This window comes from Acinonyx jubatus, chromosome B3 (genome assembly GCF_027475565.1).
Source record: "Acinonyx jubatus isolate Ajub_Pintada_27869175 chromosome B3, VMU_Ajub_asm_v1.0, whole genome shotgun sequence".
Classification (NCBI taxonomy): Eukaryota; Metazoa; Chordata; class Mammalia; order Carnivora; family Felidae; genus Acinonyx; species Acinonyx jubatus.
Genome location: NC_069386.1, coordinates 29,869,589 through 29,890,250, shown reverse-complemented (window position 1 = coordinate 29,890,250; position 20,662 = coordinate 29,869,589). Strand labels below are relative to the sequence as shown.

The window sequence follows — 20,662 nt, the reverse complement described above, 5'->3', positions numbered from 1 at the left end:
GTTCAGGAGGACAGAAGAGCTGTCAGCCAGGATTTCATAGTGCAGAGAAGGGATGCTGCTGGAAGGCCCAGAGAGGCTTCTGAGGCCCTCAGGGACTGTGGGAAGGGACCCCTGTCCCCGGTGAATCAATAAGAGCAACAAGAACAGTAGTAACTCTTCTTGGCACTTTACCATTAATGAAGCACTTTGGTCTCTGTCGTCTTATTCGATCCTCACAATGGCCCTGTGAGGGCTGCTCTGGGCCACTGATGCCCTGATTCACAGAGAAGGCAAGATTTGCCCAAAGCCGGTGGGCCCGTGACATGCGCTCACACCGTTTGACTCCATGGCGTCTTTGTGCTGCTTTTCAGGAATCACATGGGCCTTTATCAAAGGGACATCTCCTTGGCGGATAGATGGACCAGGGTTCTGGCATGAATGGGAAGCAGGTTCTAAATTTCCCGCTCTGTGGCTTCCCTTGACTTCTCAAGTTTGAGAGGCTTCCCGAGGCCACTCTTGCTCAGCCTTCTGTGTGGACTCCCCGGGGGCCTGGCCAAACCCAGAGACCCAAAAACCTTAAGCCCCAAATGATGGCGGGGCGTCTTTCCCCCTGAAGTAAGACTGGGGCAGTTCCCGGGGTCAAGGGGTCAGCCCCGGCCCTGCCCCACAATCTATAGGTCGCTTGCTGGAGTTTCTCATCCATCAGGGGCTCTCTTTGTCTGTGCTTGTTCTTCATCTGAAGCTGTTTAGAAAGTGTGGCTTCAAGCTGGGAGGCTAGTGCTGCTTCAGAATCCTGGCTTATTAAGCCAGAGCACAACTTAAAGAAATCTGAACACCGAGGTGCAATGTGGTACTTCCTTAGTAGAAATTGACTGTCATCAGTTACTACTTGATACAAATTTGGGCTTTTGTCATTTGGCCCTAAGAAGGAACCATTAGCACATTTTCCAGATTTGGGTTGCTGGAAACTCTGCATGTGCTTTGGCTTCCTGGGCCTGCCACTTCCTCGTCTGCGTTTTTAGGTTAGTTTGGTTTCTTTCTCTTTTTTTGTTTTTTGTTTTTTGGGTTTTTTTATAGTAATGTCTATACCCAACATGGGGCTTGAACCCACGACCCCGAGATCAAGAGTTACACGCTCTTCTGACTGGCGCTCATTCAGTTTGGTTTCTTTAGCTGCCTGGCTGTTTCAACACCAGCCTGCAAATTATCAGAGAGGTGTCTCCTGAGAGCTTCCGTGTCGGTTTCTAAACACTCTTCATTCAGTCTTCTGTCATTCATTCATTTATTCAAAAAGTCTGTCTTGAGTGTCAGGTACCAGGGTTACACAGTGAAAGAGGCGGTGAGCGCCCAACTATCTTTCCGCAAATGGAGGACTCTCTCTTCCCCCCAGCTCAGCTTTCCATCAAAAGCGGCCTCTGAGCAGGTACCCAGATGCATGAGTCTGCCGTAGGTATTTTTTTCCAGTTGGTATTTTCCTTTTCCACATTCCTCTCCTGCCTGACCCCTGCCTTTGAAGCTCACCAGTGAGGTCAAATTCACTCTAGATTCAGACTCTAAAATGTCTACCTGCCCTCCATTAACATGGACACAGGGCGGCTTGAGAGAGCCCCTAGCTTCTGTACCGTGCCTTGTCTGCTCCAGCACCTGGACTCCCCCCCCCACCCCCCCCCCGCCACTGCTTACTTAAACACCTCCCAACCCTCACCCTGCCATCTGCATGAGCATGCATGGCTTCTCCCCTCTGTGCCCAGGCCATGTGCCCACCCTGTGGGACTCCCTTGCTGCCTCCAACAACCCTTCAACCCTTCACTTCACCCCATCCCTGTCCTGAGACGTCAGTCTTCGGATGTGGCTCCCAGGCTAAACCTGGCCTGCCCCGCCTGCTAGGCAACTCCAGTCTGTCCTCTCCCTGTTGTGATGGCTTCTAGGGCAGGAGGAAATGATTGTCCAGGACAAGACCCTCTGGAGTCTGCTGGGCTAACTTGCCCTGCTGGAACCAGACAGAGTTACAGGACCCCGGGGCAGTCCCCTGCCAGATGCCCCTGGTTGCTATGGCGACCCTCTGCCCAGTTTCCCTGCATGGAGACCACTAGAAAATAACAGAAATAATGGCGAAGACTGTTTTATTCTGTGTCCCACCTGGGAGCCATTTAAGTCTCCCAATTCCTTTTGACACGTAATAATTTTTTTTCACTTTAAGATTATCTTGAAATCTCACTTCCTCTTCTTCCACCTTACTTCTGCCCTCTGTAGCAGAGTCTCCGAGAGCTTCAGGTTTTATGTCACATACATGCACGTGCTGTGCCCATGCTCACACACCGTGTAGCCAAATTGGCCTCTTAGTTGTTGCCACTTGACAGCAAGGCCCCAGAGGCCGGGAGCTCTGCACCCGTTGGCCTCAGGAATCAATGTCAGGGTCAGGATCGGGCCAGGTCCTCCTGTGATTAGAATTGTTATCTAACGTTCCTCGGCAGTAGCAATCAACATGGGAGTAGAACCCAGCCTTGGAATGACCGTGTTGACAAATGTGGGTTCAAGTCTCGGTTCTCCCACTTTCCTGCAGTGGGGGGAGGGGTGCAGTTTGCAGAATGGCCTCATACATGGTTGCGTGGGTGGGATCCCAGCTCTACTGGCCCAGGTGTGTGGCCCTGGGCTAGTGACTTCCCTTCTGTGAGCCTCAGTTTTCCCCCCTATAAAACAGGGCCAGTAATGTACCTGCCTCATAAGGGTCATTGTACCCGAAGTGTCCAGCACAGTGCCTGGTGCACAACAAGTGCTCCTTAAATGCTAGCTCTACGGCTGATGTTAATATCGTAATTATTTTTGTGTCTGGGTGATGTTGGTGCTCAGTCTTCTCATCTGCAAAATGGGGTTAATGATGCTACTGGGGGCCCAGCTGCCATCTGATACCAAAGTCCCCCCAACTTACCATCCCCTCTCCCCCTCTGCTGTCCATTGGCCCTGTCTTTCCTAGACATCCTAGAACAGAGAGAGGGAGGGAAGAAGGAAGCAAGGAAATAAATCTCTCGCTGTCCATCCATCAGTTAGCAATGGTGGTGTCAGTTTTCATACAGAAGGGGATTCTGCAAAGTAGTCAAAAAACTATTTCCTCCATGACTCCAGCAGCCCAGCTGTTCCCTTTCAGAAAAAGTGCTGAGGGCTGAAAATCAAATAAAGGAACAATGATAGAAAGACACAAAGAAAGAAGGGTGGGGTGCAGGGAGGGAAGGGCAAAGCAGACAGGAAAGAGAAGCGCATGGGGCGTGGCAACAGAGGACTGCCAGGTTTTACCAGGGCGTTTCCTGGGCTGCTTGGAACAACATTCAGCAAGACCGCCATTGACCCAGCACCTGCTCGGAGCCACCAGCCATTGCCTGTCCACCAGAACCTAGGTTCAAGGCAGTGCCAATGAAAGAAGCCATCTGAGGTCTTAACAATGGGTGTATTTATGAGTCTTCCTGGCTCAACCTGAGGGGGCCCTTAGGCCCCTGGGCCTTTTAGAAATTGATGCATCTCAGCAATGAGTTAAACACTGGCCTCAGTGCTGGGGAGGGAGACCCTGGAGAGGAATTTCCAGGCTCCCACTCGGCCTCTGGCATATACTGACTCTGATCCCGTGCTGGGCAAGGGGAGGCACTCTGTGGGTCAACGTTATACAGACCCCACTCTGTCCAGCCTCTATATCTTACACCTTGTTTCTTCCTCCCAGAATGTCTGTTCCCCTCTCTGCATGTCAGGACTTTACCAGTCCTGCAAGACTGCCTGCTCCAGGGAGACCCCTGGGATTCCCCCTTCCCAGGGTTCATCTCTCCTCCCTTCCTGTTCTGATCACTACCCACCTTGTGTCAGCCCTTCTTGTGAGCTGGGCCTCCCTCTCCTCTGGCCTGTGCTCTGGCAGATGGACCAGAACACTTTCAGCTCTGGCTTCCTAGTACCTCCTACCGGGGGGCAAGACAGCCTGGAGACCATAGCAGGGCCTGGTCTGAGACCCTCCACCTGGCCATTTGCCCATCCCTGCGCTCCCACTAGGGAGACAACCAGGGAAACTGGCCCCTGGCTTCAGCATCAGTGCCTGGAAAATAGGCAGTAAGACTATATGGGTTCTAAGTCCCCTGCCACCAGCCAGGGGCCCTGCCCACAGCTCCACACTCTTCAGCTAGAGTGTACTCAGAGTGCCAGTCCCAGCTTTGCCACCTCCTCCTCTATGACCTTGGGTGAGTTACTGTGCCTGTCTGTGCCTCTGTTTCCTCACCTGTAAAATGGGGACGCTCCTAGAGCTTTCCTCATTTGCTCTTGAGAGTATGAAACAAGTTAATGCCTAGAATATAGAAGGGTCCTGGTGCCTGGTGCAGAGTAAATGCTTAGAAAGTGTGAGGCATTTTAATTTTCCCCCAGGGTCTGTGGCTCCCTTCAGGGCCCACTTTAGAGGAACACACCCTCCCTGGCTGGTCAGCTAATCCCAGGCCAGGCACTTAAGGCCATCAAAGTCCCCACCCTTCCTGGGGTGATCCTGGAGACAGAGCTGCCTCAGAGGCCCAGTGGAGGAAATCTTTCCTGCTGGAACTTCAGGTGATGTGGAAGATGGGTGAATAATCATGGGAGGCTCAGCATGGGGTGATGTCTGCGCCAGGGGCTGGCCCTCAAATCTTCCCCTGAATGTGGGTTTATGCTCCCAGGAAAGAGGGCTGGTTGGCTTCTGCTCTGACTCTCCTGAAAGTGGTTCATGCTCTGCTCTACCTGCTCATAGATTTGTGACCTAAATTGGGGGCACGAAGAGGAGGGAAGGAGAGCTTGCCCTCTTCATGAATTGTGAGCCACAGCCCATTCCCCTCACCCCTCTCCTCCTTCCCCGTCCCCGCCCCTGACTCAGCTCTCTTGGTTGCCATGACAGCAGGGCACTAGGGACAGGCTCCTTATGGGGACAGAACCAGAGTATGCCAGCATGTGTGCCCAGGGTGGGTGGTGCCTCTGTGTGCATTCCCAGGTCCTCCTGCAAGCTGGTGTATGGTGGGGTGGGCTGGGGGCTGTGCATATGGGTGGGGTCCCTTCAGGGCCGCAGGCCTGGTCCACACACACTTCCCAGACACGCAGCTTAGAGTGCGGGCAGGAACAATCGGCGCCTTTACTGACCCTGGGGCCATACTGCCTCTGCAGGTGTGTTCGCCCCCTCTGCCGCTGGGGGTCTGCCCTTTCACACTGCCACAGAGCTCTTGCAGAAGACCCTACACCATCCTCATGTCACTGGCCCCTGCATGAAGCAGGCAGGCTAGACCATGCTGTCCCAATATACAGATGGGGAAATGGAGGCCTGCTCATGCACTAGCTCATTCACTGGCTCCCCTAGGCCGTAGAGGCATCAGAGGGGCATTTGGGATCTTACCTTCCTGGCTGTCTCTTCTTCCACACCTGAGTAAGGCTGGCCAATGTCCACCACAAGGGGAGAGCTATCAGCAAGGTGTTAAACTTTGCTTCTCTTTATTCTTTAGTTCTGAGAACTAACTTCTTGCTTAAGGAACGGCCATCAGCCTCTCTAAAGTGGGTCTGGAGCCAGCTCTCTAGTGCGACCTGTGAGGCATGTGCACGTAGAGAGTGAGTGCAGGCATACAGACTTGTGAAGACAGCAGCTCTGCAAGTGTGAGGGGCCAGTTGAAGCCGCCTGGGGATGGGAGGGCCACCAGGAGGCCTGAATTTGTTCATGATGCTTCCTGCACTTCAGACATTAGCTGGCATTTATCCTTAACCATGACATGTGCAGGGACACACCCACCCCACCCCCTAGCCTCCAGCACGTTAACTAAATGTGACGATGTTCCTGCCAAGTTTGAGTGGGGAGACAGCTGGGCACCGGTGGTCGTGAGGTCCACCCTTCCGCCTGCTGCTTGGGAATGACACAGCGAGAAGGAACCAGCCTCAGGGTCAGCCCTCCATCCCACCCCATCCTACCCACCCCATTGTGCGCCCTGGGGACCCTCCCTGGTCCCTGCTTCCCGGGCTGTGATACAGGAGGTCTTTGCAAGCTGGCTGGCCAGGGCTTTTTCCTTCCAGCCCCCTCAGGCCCCTGATTTTGGGAGTGGGTGGGTGGTCTTCTTTGCCCTCTTCTCTTTGGGAGGAGGACAGAGGCTCCCAAACAAGTGAGTTCCAGGGGTGTGTGCATGGGGGAGGAATGTCTGGGTGTGCACAGAGAGGTCCACAAGTCTGTGAGTCACTGGGAAATTTCCTGAGGGCACACCAGGCCTCTCTCCCCACTTGTCTGATGAGCCACCACGACAGTGCAGGTATTTATGGCTGGTTTTCACACCCTAGCAGGTGGTGTGAACACACTGCCTGAATGTATGTGTTTTGGTTTGAGAGTGTGGGGGCTCTCCCATTGTCTGCCTTCCAGATCTATCCACCTAGGGCTGCCAGCCTGAGCCTCACGTCACTTACCCCATGGAGAGGATTCCACCCGAGGGCCCCCCATCTGACCCCAAACCTCTATGACTGTCACGAGCATCAGGCCTGGCTGCTGGTTTTGGCGTCAACAAGGCGAGTCACCTCACCTGTCTGAGCCTTAGTTTTCTCATCTGTGAGATGGGCACAACAGCCCCTTCTGCACGTGTTGCTGAGAGATTGAGGGAGCCAGCGTTGTGTCCATCAGCTTCAGGAATGGCCAGTGAGAAGTCGGCCAGGGCTCAGTCTGTCCCCTGTTCAGCCCTGCTCTGGGGCTGTCATCTCAGGGGCACATGTGCTGGGCTCTGTCTTACCCTCTTGGTGTCACTCACACTGCCACCAATGTCAGCTTCATTTCCCAAGTAACAGAAATGCCACAAACAGGTGGGCCCAGAAGGAGCAGATAGATGCTCAGGTGTGCCCTCGGGACCCCGGGAACCAGGGTACCCCCTCACCAACCTGGCCTCCTGGGCTCCTAGGACAACATGGACAGAGAAGGGACAGAGAGGGAGGGCACTGCCTCCATACAGACCCCGGATACTGCTCCAGCACGGCTGGGAAGCCCTAAATGAGGCCCTGCGTTTTCCTTTCCGTCTGGGCTGCGGAGCCTTGGCGAATGGAAGGAAATGCAGAAGAGTCCCACTCAGGACACACACAGCTGAGTGACACGTCTTGTTTAACAGTGGCACACCCAGCACAGATCTACAACACAACACAGTGACACTTAAACAACAACAAAAACTGGATCCACACACAAAGCACCACTGCACCTACTAGACCCACAGTCATAATGGCTTGCCCTCTCGAGGGCTGAGTGTATGCTGGGCCCAGTTCCCAGGGCTCGGAATGGATTATCTATCTCAGTAATTTCACGACCCTTTGGAGCAGGTGAAGGGACTTGCCCGAGTGCTCTGCCCAGAGGGGTCCATATTCCAGAAGATTCTCCCGCTTATCACCGTCACCCATTTCCCTGTTCGCAGATATCATCCCCCCCCCCACCTAGCCCCATATACTAGAGAGAGATGAAGTGGGGGGGGGGGGCAAAACCCCAGGTATCCTGCCGGGGGGGGGTGGCACCAGCCTCTCAGGAAGGACACCCCTTGTCTCCCAAGTCCCCGCCTGAGATTTTCCCTTGGCTTGCTGCCTCTGGGCCAGTGCTGTGGCTCCTCCCAGGGTACAAACCCTCAACCATGGCCTTGGGGTGGGCCACCTGCCGTGCTTCCCTCCCTGCACCACCTGCTATGACTGGCAGGGTGGCACACACCCAAGAATGGCAGGGAAGGCAATGCAGGCTCACATAGCCAGAAGTGGCCCTGCAGAAGCCCCGGGACCTGAGGCTCCCGGGCTTTCCTCCCTGGGTGCCCACCTTCCGCGTGCCTGTGGGCCTCTCACCCTTCAGGGTAACCTGACCACTGCGGGTAGTTCCAGCAGTCCTTATCAAGGTCTGACCCAGATACGGGAGGACGGAGGGTCCTTCCTGACTTTGAGGTTGTCCTACCCTCGGGGGTCTCGGTTCTCCCCTGAAGCCCTGGATAGCCTTGCCTTCCCACCTGGTCCAGTACACGAGCCTTCTTGCTCCCCATTCCTTCTCAGCTTCCCGAACCATCCAGGGGGCCTGAGTAGGGCCCCTGTTCCCTGTCCTGGGGTCTAGCCTGCCTTCTCTCCCCTTGGCCCTCTGCATGAAGGAAAGTGACCCAGAGAGGTGGAGGGAGAGAGAGAGACCGAAAAGGAGGGATCCTTGACAGGTCAGAGAAGGGCTGATGCTGAATTCTGGGGGTCCTGAGGAGCTGTGGCCAGACCTGACCAGCCCATCCCCAAAAGTACACCCCTGCTCAGTGGTTTGTAACAGTCGGTGGCCTCATCCCTGCTCTTGCTGTGTGCTCCCCCCTCCCCACCCATTCAGTGCAGGCTTTGAAGCCAGACACACATGTTCCAGCTCCCCCACACATGACCTGTGTAATCCTGGGCACAAGATGTCCCCTCTCAGAGGAGACTCAGAGCGAGCACCCAGTCCCAAGAGCTGTCCCTCTCTGCCCAGCCATTCAGCTGTCACTACAGGCACCTGTCCCATCTGTCCGTATCCCACTGGTCAGGTGATGGGTGGGCAGGTGCCAAGGACCGGGAATTCTTGGGCAGGAGGAGAGCTCCTGAGAATGCCACGCCACAGTGGCTGTCAGAGCGCTTGTCCCAGTTGTCACAACATGACACTGAGCATGGAGAATGAGCATGAGTTTGAGCATCTCCCCACCTCCTCCCGGGACTGAGTCCAATATGGGGAGAGGCAGGAGGCCGAGGCGCCAGCCTCTGGCGGTGACCTGCTGTGTGCCCTTTGGCAGCCATGGTGCCTCTCTGTCCATGTGCAAAACAGGCTGCTGTGGGACAGACCACGGCTGCATAAAATAAGGCAAGGGGTGCAGAAAGGACCCCCAGAGGAGAGGCCCAGCCCAAAGCATAGCTGATAAGAACTTTCGGGATTCCCTTCTTTCCTCTGGGAGAAGGAACCCACTCACAGAACTAATGTACTCCTGGGGGATGGATCAGGACTGGGGAGAGGAGCCTGTCTGCTGCCCAAAGCCAGGTGACACGCCCAGCCCTGCTCCCTGTGTGGCCTCCAACAGGTTGTGGGTAACCTGGCTGCCTCATTTAGGGCCAGGCTGGGGAGAGGGGGCCTTCCTGGGCCTGGACTGCCTCCTCTTGCCCTGTGTGGCCCTCAGCAGAGCTGAGCACAACACGGGCACCCGAGGCCCCGAATCGGGCTGCGTGGTTCCACTTCCCTAAAGGAAGTATCCCAGAGACTGAAGACCCCCCAGCCAGAGAGACAGTCGGGTGCCAAGCCTGTCATCCCTGAAGAGCCAAAGTGCCAGCATTCCCATCCATCCCTCCTTTCCCTCCCCGTCCCGGGTGAGGCCTCTCTCTGTTGGCAGCTGTGCCTCCAGAGCCTCGCCTCCACCTTCCTCCTCTGCTCCCTGGGGGTGTGGATGCCCCATGTGTGGTGGAGCCTAGGGCGGGCCAAGCGCCGGTGGCTGGACACCTTCCCCCTCCTCAGCTATCTTCCCCGTTCTCCTAATGTCCTGGATGCAGGCCTTCATGGAGCAGAAGGAGAGTCTAGCACAGGGAAGCCTCGTTAGGAGCTCCCGCAAGATTGGGATGACGAGGCAGCGCCCTCTGCACCCAGAGTGTCACATACAAATTCTCCTAGCACCCTGCTCCTAGTTCTCCAGGGTAGGCTTGACTGTCCCAGGATGGTGTGAACGCAAAGTGGCTCAGAGAGGGTAGGTGACTTGCCTAAGGTCACAAGCTAGCAAGTGACTTCCCTGGGCTGTGTGCCATGTGGATCTGGCCCTGGCATCCAGTTCTTGCCAGCACTGGCCTCAGCCCATCAGGCTGGGCGGGCCCTCAGGGCTCTTCAGCCTCCCATAACGTCCTCCACGGCAGGTCCGGCCAGCCTCCGCTTGCATGCTGCAGTGATGGAGCGCTCCTGGTCCGTTTCTGGCTCTTCGTGGCTGTGGACCTCCTCAGTACCGCCTGACTCCCCAGTGGGTCAGGATGAGGGAGGGGGTGGGGAGCAGGGCCAGCCAGTCTCTCAGGCTCTCTCCATACCCACCCTCATCCACCTCCCTCTACAATCAGAAGGGGTGTTGGGGAGCCCATGCAATGCTTGGCGGCCAGCCGCCTCTTTGTTAGTCTTAGCTAACAAGCTGTTTATGGGTGCGACATGACACCTGCTTTCTCTTTTATAACTTCAATAATTTATGGGCATATTAGTGGCCAGGCGGCCGCCCTGGGTCCCAGCCAGACGGGACGGGGCGATGCAGCCGGGTGCCTCTGCCGATATTTACTCTCTCCCACCATCAATTATTAAGGAGCTCACCTTCATTTTTGCACATAATTACATGCACTGTGATGGTTCGAACTCCCCTGCTCTTAGTCCCTCTGGAGAGGGGCCCAGCCTGCCCGACAGGGCTGAGCTGGCAGAGGGACCCAGCTGGTTGGAGAATGCAGCAGAAAGACACCATACCTGGGAGACAGATTGTGGTAGCCTCAGCTCCGCACCCCCTCTCAGTTGAACTAGAACTGGCTTGGCCGGTGCTGGCCTTCTTAAGAGCCAGCTGTCTGTCCCCACCATCCCAGGGTCAGGGTTTTGCACCTGCCAGACACTGCCAGACTGCTCAGACACTGTCCCCGACTCTCCATAGAGCTGGTCGACTCCTACTTAGCCTTTGGATTTCAGCTCAGCCATCACCACCTGCTGGTTATCTGTCCTGCCTCCTCTGTGCATCTCCTCACACTCTCCTCATCTCCACCTGGATCACACTACATTAAGTCTTGCACACTAGACCATGGGCTCTTTGGGGCACAGAGAATGCTGTATCAAATGTTTATTGAGTGTAGGAGTGAATGGATGGGTAAAGGGATGGATGGATCCCCCACCTCCCTCACCACCAGTGGGCCCACTGAAATGCCCACGCCCTCCCCTCCAGGAAACCTGTCTTGGTTGCACCCACCACACATCTCCCTGTCCTTGAATCTCCTCCAGGTCCTCCTGGGCTGGGTTGGAATCCCCCAAAGGACAGAAAAGCCTGGGCCCTCCATCTAGCCCCCAGCACCAAACAGAGGGCAGGTGAAGATGGAGGGAGGGCAAATTCTGACCATCTCAGCTCTGTTGCTGACCTGGGGAAGTTACTGGTCCTGTTTCCTCACTGGCCATATTGGATGTGGAAGGGGGCATATGGAGATAATAACGGTTCCTACTTTGCTGGGTTGTGGTTGAGGCTTAACGTGAGATAATTTATAAAAGTACCTAATACAAGGCCAACCATGTCATAGGTGCTCAAGCAATATTCCTTAATGTCAGCCATTGTCTGTGAATCGAACTGAAATGTGTTGAATCGAATCTTCTTAGACACACCTTCTCTTGTCCACACCTGCTTGTTTTTTAGTCTCCTCTGCCATGTAGCGGGCCCCAAGCTTGGCTCACGAGAGCCCTGAAAATATTCCAGATTGACCAATCAAGACTCCCAGCACCTCAGTCTGTACCTACGAATCTCTCCCATGCTACAGAAGAATAGATCGAGGCCAGGGAGGTGATGTGGCCTCCCCCAAGTTGATGGCAGAGTGAGGAACCGAGCCCTGGCCTCCCACTGGACTTGAAAACCCAAGAATGTCTCCCCAGAGACCCTCCACTGTAAGAAGGAATAATAGTGAATAGACCCATGGGACTGTTAAGGGGATTAAATGTGTTGCTTAGAACCACCGTGTCCACTCAAGTTGAGTGCCTCAGAGTGTGGGGTTCGGGATAGGCATGTCTCTACCTCTTCCCTTCTTCTCTCTCCAGAGGGAGCACTCCCCTGGAGTTGGTATTGAACATATGCATGTTTTTAGACTTTGCCTATATATGTAGTGTCCACACACAGTTTATAGGGTTTGGGGCTTGTTTTTAAACCCTGTATGAACAGTACCATCTTGTACATATCTTTGGGTTTTTTTTTCTTGGCATTGTGTTTGCGAGATCCCCACGCTGGCGCGTGTAGCTCCAGCTTGTCCGTCTCGGTGCTGTGTAGTATTCCAGTGTGGGGTTACATGGCATTTTGTTCATGTTTTCTCCTAGTGGTGGGCATTTAGGGTGCTTCTAGTTTCTCACTAGTACATTCTGCACATTTGTGAAAATCCCTGTACTTGTCTTGTGAATGTTTCTCCAGGGTATATACCATACAGTGGGCATCTTTTCAACTTCTCTTGATAACCACTAAGTTGCGTGCCGCTTCTCAACTTGACCGGCAGGACGCACTTTGCCTGAATTATCTCAATGCCCCCAGCCACGTTGGGAGAAAGAAATTTTTTGCCCATCTCACGCATGGAGTATGTATTAGTTATCTATTGCCTCATAACAAATCACCCCAAAACTTAATGGCTTTAAACAACAAATCTGTATTATTTTACAGTTTCTGTGGGTCAGGGATCCAGGTGAGGCTTAGCTGGGGGCCTCTGGCTCAAGGGCTCTCACAAGACTGCATTCCAGCTGTTAGAGTGTCAGTCATCTCAGGACTCGACTTGGGCAGGGTCTGCTTCCACGCTTGCTCATGTGGGTATTGGCGGTTCTCAGGGCATCATGGGGTGCTGGTTAGAGACACCAGTTCCCTTCCATGTGGGCTTCTCAACAGGGCAGCTAATAATACTTGGCACCTGGGATCTGTCATCACGAACAAGCAAGTGATGGAGAGAGGGTACCCAAGACGAAAGCCAGTCTTTTTGTAACCTAATCTCAGAAGTGATATGCCATCCCTATTCTCTTCATTAGAAGTAACTCAGTTAGTCCAGGAGCACCTGGATGCTCAGTCGGTTAAGCGTCCGACTTCTGCTCAGTTCATGATCTCACAGTTTGTGAGTTCGAGCCCCACGTCGGGCTCTGTGCTGACATCTCAGAGCCTGGAGCCTGCTTCGGATTCTGTGTCTCCCTCTCTCTCTGCCCCTCTCCCACTCACACACTCTCTGTCTCTCAAAAATAAACATTAAAAAAAAATTTTTTTTAAAAGAAGTAACTCAATTAGTCCAGCCCACACTCAAGGGGAGGGGATTGCATAAGGTGGGGGAAATGCCAGAAGGTAGGGACCATTGGGAGTCATCTTAGGGGCTGCCTATCACAGGGCGACTGAGGCTCAGAGAGGTACAGTGACTTTCCCAGGGTCACACAGTAGTTAGAGCCAGAGCTGGAACTCAAGGCTCTAAGGCTAGACACCCGAGCCACCACCGCTGCCTTTGGCTTAAGTTAATAACAGGTTCCGACTTAATAAACAAGTCTGCTGCACAACAGAACTCAAGACAGTCACTTAATGAATGGATTTGCTAATAGTGCTGCCTGTTTGCACACATTAGCTCAAGTGCCCCCCTGACATGATCCGTGGGGACAGCCGAGCCCAGGCTCTCAGGAGAGGCTGCTCTGCCAAGCCCAAGGAGCCAGGGGGTGGTCCCTTTTTATAAACTGCTTTTTGTGTTTTTTGTTTGTTGGTTTTGTTTTTGCTCTCAATTTCATCATTTGGGTGTCTTCGTGGTTTGGGTTTTTTTGTTTTAGTTTTCTAGTGGAGTGCACATTTCCCTGGGTTTTAAGGAGAGCGAACTGCAAGGTCAGGAACACCAGGTATTCCCCTGGAGGGACTTCGGGTCAGCAGGGCTGATGAGCCCCTTCACGGCCCCAGACGAATTTCCTGCTTCTCAGCTATTATGGGTGCAGCAAGCGGGCACCCAGCCCAGCAGGGCCCCTTGGCCAGGCTGAGTGAGGGCCGATCCCCAGACCTTAGCTCCTTACAGGGCTTCTGCCTTGGGTCTCCCGGGAGCCTTTTGGTTTCCCCCAGTTCTCAGGGCGATTCCAAGCAGTGGGGGCTAGTGCCTATATTGCTGCTAGATAAGTGAATGTCATGGGTGCTAGAACATTTCCAGTGGAGGCATGGGTGACCAAGGCCCCGAGATGAGGGGAAGTGAGAATTGAGGACTCGTGTGCCCCTGCTCCCATGCCCTGGCCTCCTTCTGCAGGAGAACCATTGGTCCTTCCTGATTAGTGGATTTTAGTGGAGTTTAATTTGCACACATCAGCCCCTCTGGAATCAGGGCTCTGGGCTCTCTGCAGAAATTGGAGGAGACACAAGATCAATCCCTGCCTTCAGGGTGTTCCTGATTCTCAGAGGACGAACTTGGTTGAGGCCTCTCCTAGTGAGAATGCTGAAAGGAACCTTAGGGTGGACCCCTGTCTTTACAGAGGAGGGGCTGCAGGGTCAAGGAGCAGACAGCAGCCATGACAGTGTAATAACCATTTATCAAGCACCTACTGCGTGCCTACATTTATCAAGCACCTACTGTGTGCCAGGCCCAGCATCAAGTACTGGATATATATGAGATCCTCACACCATCCCCCATGAGATGAGTTCTACTGATATTCCATCTTCCAAAGGAGGAAACTGAGACCCAGAGAGGTACTCAAGGATACAGAGCAGGAGACTGAGGTGCTCAGAGTAGGCTTCTGGAAGGAAGGGGCCACACAGAGCCCTGAATGGAAAGGGAAGAGGGGAAAGGTTGGAGGAAATGAGTTGGGAGCCTGAGAAAGCTGTCAGTGGTAAGACGTGCCTGAGTTGGGGGCTGCCACGGAAGAGGGTACCCTAAGGAAGTGATGGAGGGCTTTCTACACCTCTGCCCTTGGAGTCTTGGCCTCAGCCTTGGCCACAGTGGGTATCCCTCCATGTCGATTAGCACATGTCCACATCCAATGGAGCCAGCCACTGTGCAGAGTCCCCTCCAGCTGGGCCCCAGTGCCCTTCCCTGTAGTCAGCTACCCCATGCAGGACCCAGAAGACAGGAGCTGGGATGCACTGGGACGAGCGTCCTTTTACTTGGAGGTTCCTGGGCCTGACCCTCTATAACATGCCTAAGTGCGACCCTGGCATCCCTGAGTCCCTTCTGGCTTGGGGAGGGGCTTAAGAGGGGGCAAGGAGGTCATAAACCTGGCCACAGCTCCAGGCCCACCTCCTAGGGGGACTTTCCTGCCAGCCCTCCCACAGGCCCCCCGTCTCCCACCCGCTTCCGCAGCTGCACCAGCGCAGGGCTCTGACCTATGGATTTTCTGCCACTTCCTGATCCACTTCACTCCAGCCTGAGTCTTTAGGGCTTCATTATACCTGCGGCCTCAGCAACCCCAGCATAGAGGGCTGCCATTGCCAGAGGGGAGTATGGGGCTCCCGCTATGGCTCCCGGACGGCTACAGTACCCCCAGCTCCTGGGATTCAGCCTTCTAGGAACTCAGAGTCCTTCAAGGAGCTCCCTCTCAAGGCCACATCCCATTCACCCCACTGTCTAGGTGGGGCCACAGAGCCCTGAGCCCAGAGACACCACCACCCCACCCCTGCTAACCCCTCATTACCCAGCTGGGAAAGCTTTCACCCAGGAAGGGGCAGTGGCCCCTCAAGGTCACACAGCAAGTTATTAAGAGTGCTTAGCATCAAATCTGTGGCATTAAGTGGGACATGGGGTCCAGTGGCTCCACAGGGACCTCCTGCTGGATCCTGGCTCTATCCTGCTCCCAACCCTGCTCCATGCCCTGTGCTGCCTGCCCAGCCCCCGCCCGCCTCCCTGGCTCCTGGTCTCCGTTTTTCTTGCTAATTAGAGGTCTCAGCAATGACTCCACTGTCCCAGCCATTTTAGAGCTGTCATTAATTTCAAGTGGCTTCAGAAATAATCATCATCGTAAAACCCCGCGAGCTGCTGGGATACAAGCAGGCAGCACCAGCACAGAGCAGGCATACAGGCAGGCCTGTGTGTGCCACCCGTTCCTTCCTGGGCCCTGGGGAACTGGCCCTTCCTCCTGCATCCTCAGCCTCCCAGAGTGGGGGAGAGCAGAGCTTGCGCTGTGACATCAGACACATGCTGAGCTTCGAGGCCCAGCTCTACCTCTTACGAAGTGAACTGGGGCAAGATACCAGCCCTCCCAGAGCCTCGGTTTTTCATCTGTACAATAGGGATGGCAGTACCGATCTTGAAGTGAGAAGTATATAAAGTATAGCTCAGAGCCTGGCTTACAGTAGGAGCTGAGTAAATGTTAGAGGGTGCTGTCCCCTCCTCCAGAGTCCCCTGGCAAACCCATTCTAGTTTCTCTGCTTTGCTCTTAGCACTCAGGCTACTGCAGGCTGGCTGCTTCTCCCAGCCAGCAGCTCCTGCTTTATTGGGACCTGCTGAGTTTTCACCCTGAAGCCGGGATCTGCTCTGTGCCCACCCAGTAGTTGTGAGACAGGTAGTTTCAGGCCTGCTCTTGGGAGCTCCGATTGTGAGGACAGAGAGGAAGGACACTAGGGCCTTGCTTCTAAGGCCATTTCAGTTTGGGGAGGGGAGACAGAACAGAAGAGAATGGTCTTAGTCTGGTCTTGAAACACAGGTGGAATCCAGGCAGAGGGCTCACCAGGCAGGTGTGAACCAGCAAGGACTAGGGCCTGAAAGTGTGGGTGAACATTCTTCAGCTGTAGCTCCAGGGTATAATCCCCTGGTTGTGTCAGTGAAGCCTTGGACCAGGCCACTGCAGTGTGTCACGTTCTCCATAGCCCTGAGATCCCTGAGAGGGATCTCAGTAGGAGTTACTCCGACAGCTCATGCAGAGACCTCTGACTGGGTGAGGACCCAGTGACAGACCTCCTCACCCTTTTATGGGATCTTTGAGTGACAAGGCCAGGGGCCAGCACCCTCACCAGGCCCATGCTGGACCCTCAAAAAGGCCTTTTCTCCAAGTTCTTCCCCTAAATCCTCCCCCACCCCATTGTTTCCATTGATGAAATAAAACGAGTGCTGCCAGGGGTCACTTCTCTTGGAGAGACTGGAAGGGGGAATGGCCTGGATACTGTGTATTATGGAGAACTAAGGCTGTGGGGCAGTTCCTTCCAGACGCAGCTCTCTGGTCACTCCTGCTGCCTCAAGGCTCAAAGGGATAATTGTGGGCCCCAGAAGACCCCGTCCCCGGACGCTGACTTCCTTAGCCAGTATCTGGGGTTTGGGGGTGGGGGCAGTGGGCTCTCCCCCATTCCTCCTCCGAGATCACTGAGGCGGGGAGCAGGTGAGTCGGGGGCGGAGATGCCGTGGCCGCGCTGGGCCTGCGTCAGTCGCCGCACCAGGAATAGCCCCCGCCCCCGCCCCCGCCCCCCAGCGGGTCTGCGCGCCCGCCGGGCGCCTGGCGGAGCCTTTACGCAGGAGCTAGAGAGCGTCTATTCCTGTCGGGCTGGTGGGAGGAGGCGGCGCGGGAGGGCGGGAGCTCACGGGTAACTCACCAGCAGCCGGGGTGGGGGAGCCAAGGAGCCTGGGAAGGGGGTCCAGGCAGCTGAGAGTTGAGGGGCAGGGAGCCGCCTGCGCTGGGCTCTTGAAGGGACAGGACACCTGTGCCGCCTCCCCTCTTCCCCGCCCACCTGTAAGTCCTTCTGCCAAGCCTGCCCCCTACTGGTTTACTTAGTTCTGGAAGGCGACTCGAATTCCCATTCTAGGCTTTACTAGCTGTGTGACCGCGGGCAGGTCCTGTAATCTCTCTGAGCCTGGGGTTCCTTCTCTCTGTCACCAGGGAACAACAGCGCCTCCTTGGAGGGTTGTTGGAGGATGAATGTGGAGTGCGCGCCACAGCATCCGCACCTGCTCCAGCTAGGCCTAGGATGAGGATGGACATGGTACGGAAGACAGGGGATGGTTTTTCAGGCAGGACTGTCCAGACAGTGGTGTGGCAGTGGGACTGAGAAGTACCCAGAATCTGTTTAGCTGGGACAGGTTTGTGCAACTCTTTGGGCTGTGTGTGTGAGGCTGAACAGTGGAGATACAAGATGGTGTTGGGAGTAAGGGGAGACTCCTAGCCCCTCAGTGCCAGCCAGTACCTGTTGAATGTCGGGCAGGCTCTGCTGGGGGCGGGGGCACTGGGAGCAGGATCCTGTGGTTTCTCTGAGAGACTGAGAGGCCTTGGGTCAGCCTCTGTCTCCCCAGACTCAACTTCCTTCTTGACGTGCCGGAACCCCTACCCCTGTGGGGTACACAGCGTCAGGGGCACTAATGCGCTAATGGGCTGTGAAGAAACAGTGAAGAAGGGTCGAATGTGCCTGGTGGTGTCAGCATGGATGCTTATTCTAATCAAACTAGCTTAGTGCGAAAGGACAAATGGCTTTCAAGGAGGTGGAAGGGACGTGGAAGCTGGCGAGTTCCTAAGGGTGGTAGTTAATTCTGCAGACTGCTAAGACACCACCTCCAGTTGATTCTCTTTGGATATGCTGATCAAGAAGGATCTGGATCTCTGAGGAGAGGTCCCATTCTCTGAGCCCATCTAAGTCTGTGGCCCCAGCCCAGAATCCCCTGGATCTTTGGGATCGGAGAGACAGCGGGCCCAGACTGAGGCTCTGCGCTGCCCTCTGCTGGTCTCTGGATGCAGTGCGGGTGGCCAGAGCCGGCCATAGCAGCCTGCTGCCCTCTGCTGGACAAGAAGCCAGGTTGGGCGGGGACCCGGGCTGCAAAGGGCGGGGCAAGACCCCTCTAGGGGCAAAGCAGCGGAGCTGGCGCGCCTTCCTCGCCTTCCAGCGGAGCTTCCTTCTCTACCTGCCTGGCCCCCAGGCCGCCAGGATGTGGACCCTATAGAGATTCGCGAACATTTGGAGAAGAGGGGCAGGACAGAGGCTCCGGGCCTGACCCTTCCCACGCCGTCCTCCAAACAACCCTGGCTGGGTGGGGAGCCTTGCCCGTTCACGTGCTTGTGTCCGTCCACACGGCAGTGTGCAGTGACCCTGGTTAACACGTGTGAACACACTCACGTGCTCACATGCACACGTATGTGGCCACACAAGAGGGTGCGTGCACATACTCAGGAGGACCGTAGCCCGGACTCCCCTGGGTCGGGCTGGCCCGGGACTCGGAGGGGCGCGGCCGGTGCGGGGCTCGTGCTCCGGGGCGCGGGCTGAGGCGCGAGCCTGGCGCGCCCCTCGCGTGCGTCCCCACTGCCAGTTTCGTTGCCCCATCCGTGCAGGGCAGTGGTTGGGGCGCTCCTCGCTCTCCGCCCCCTCTGCTGAAAGAACACTGGCCCCCCACCCCACCTCCCCCCTCCTTGGTTTTGCGGCCGCGCCTTCTCCTCCCCCGCCCGGCTCCCGCCGCTCGCTTGCTCCCTCCCTCCCTCGGTCCCTCCTCCCTCCCCGGCTCGCTCCTCGCTCCTCACGCTCCCTCCCCGCGCCGCGGCAGAGAGCGGAGCCCGGGCGGGAGCCGGTGCGGGAGCCGGAGCGGGCGGCCGGCGACAGCGCAGGCGGCAGCGGCGGCGGGTCCCGGCCCCAGCCCCGGAGCGCGCGGAGTCCCCACCCGCGCGGCTCCGGCCCCTCTCCCGGCGCGGGGCTCCGAGCAGCATGCGCGGCCGCTGCCTGCCGGCCTCAGCCCTGGCCCCGGCCCCGCTGCGGAGCGCGCCCGGCCTCGACCCCGGCCCCAGCGGCAGAGGCGGCGGCGGCGGCTCCAGGCCGGCCCGGGGCGCAGAACCAGGCTCTCCGAATCCGCGTCGCGCGTCCTGAGCGCGCCCGCCCCTCCGCCCGCCGGGGCCGCGGCCTCCCGCCTCCCCACTCCCTCGCCCTTGCCCCGGCTCCGGCTCGGCTCCCGCCCGCTTGGGGCAGACAGACGGACAGACAGCCCCGGGAGGGCGCGTGGACGGCCGGGCGGAGGTGTCGGACGAGGAGGAGGAGACGGAGGAGGGGGCTGGGCAGGGGCTGAAGCCCGGCGGGGGAGACATGCGATTGGTGACCGAGCCGAGCGGACGGACGGTGCGCCCGAGATGCAGGTGAGCCCGGCAGCCGCGGCCCAGCCCCGAGCGGGCAGCCCCGCGGCACGCTCCCGTGCGGGCCGCCGTTGGCCCAGTTGCGCCCTCCTGGGGCCGCGGGGCACCCCAGCGCCACCCAGATTCCTCTTTGGGGTCACAGATCTGACCCTCCTCAAGCCTCAGAAATGGAGACTCTTCCTTTCCCTTTTCTCCCACCCCAACAAATTCCTTGTTGCCTAGCTGGGATCCCAGAGCTGTGGAGGGGCCCTGCCAGGTTCCTAGTCCGGCTTGTCCAGCGTCCCCCTTCCCCTTCTGAGCACCATTCATCCTGGAGGGTAAGCCCCTTGCTCAGCGGGGTGGCTGCCCCTCTCCTTAGATCCCAGGTACCCCCCCCCCCCCCGCCGCTGGTACCCCTAGCCAGCGCTGGGCACTGGCTAGCTGGGAGATGCAGGCGAGGGACCAGTTTTCTCCACGGGCTCCAGCCTGGGCACCAGCTCCGTCCCCTGATCAGGAGCAACCCCCTTCCAGCTCGTTCCCAAGGAGGGGGGGGGGGAGGTGAAATGGGGGGTAGGAAGAGTGCAGGAGAGGGAGTTGGGATTGTGGAGGACCCAGGAACCCTTTAGGGGCCTCCCTTTGTCTGTCTTCAGCCCCGGTTTCTCACCTCCTCCTGCCCCACTTTTCATTCTGAGGCAGCCGGTGGGAGGTGGGAACCAGCTGAGAAAAGGGAGGTGAGGAGGGAGTGTCCTGTTCTGCCTCCCCACTCTCTGTGAGGTCGCCAAGGCACCCACAGAAGATGTGTCCCTCCAGGTGGCTTCCACTTTGAGGAGGGGTGGGGTCAGGCCCAGTGGACAGTCCCCTTCCTGTTCCTGCCTGGGATCCCAGCCCAGAGCCATCGGTCCCTGGTTGTGCTGGAGGCATCCCCCTTTGTTCTCCTGGTCCTGAATCTGGTGGGGGAGAAGGGGCGGGTGGGAG

The 20,662-nt window shown here is 56.7% G+C and overlaps 1 protein-coding gene across 5 annotated transcripts in view; it reads left to right on the top strand.

Moving 5' to 3' along the window:
* The window catches only part of LINGO1 (leucine rich repeat and Ig domain containing 1), a 194,611-nt gene that overhangs the window by 157,615 nt on the left and 16,334 nt on the right, over window positions 1–20,662 (top strand). Inside the window, exon 1 of one of the 5 annotated variants that reach the window (XM_027067824.2) lies at window positions 19,295–19,711. The exons of the other annotated variants lie outside the window; for them this stretch is intronic. Coding sequence (XP_026923625.1) covers window positions 19,706–19,711 — 6 coding nt within the window. The 5' untranslated portion in view covers window positions 19,295–19,705. Of the gene's footprint in view, window positions 1–19,294; window positions 19,712–20,662 lie in introns of those variants that run through there. 5 annotated transcript variants of the gene reach the window in all.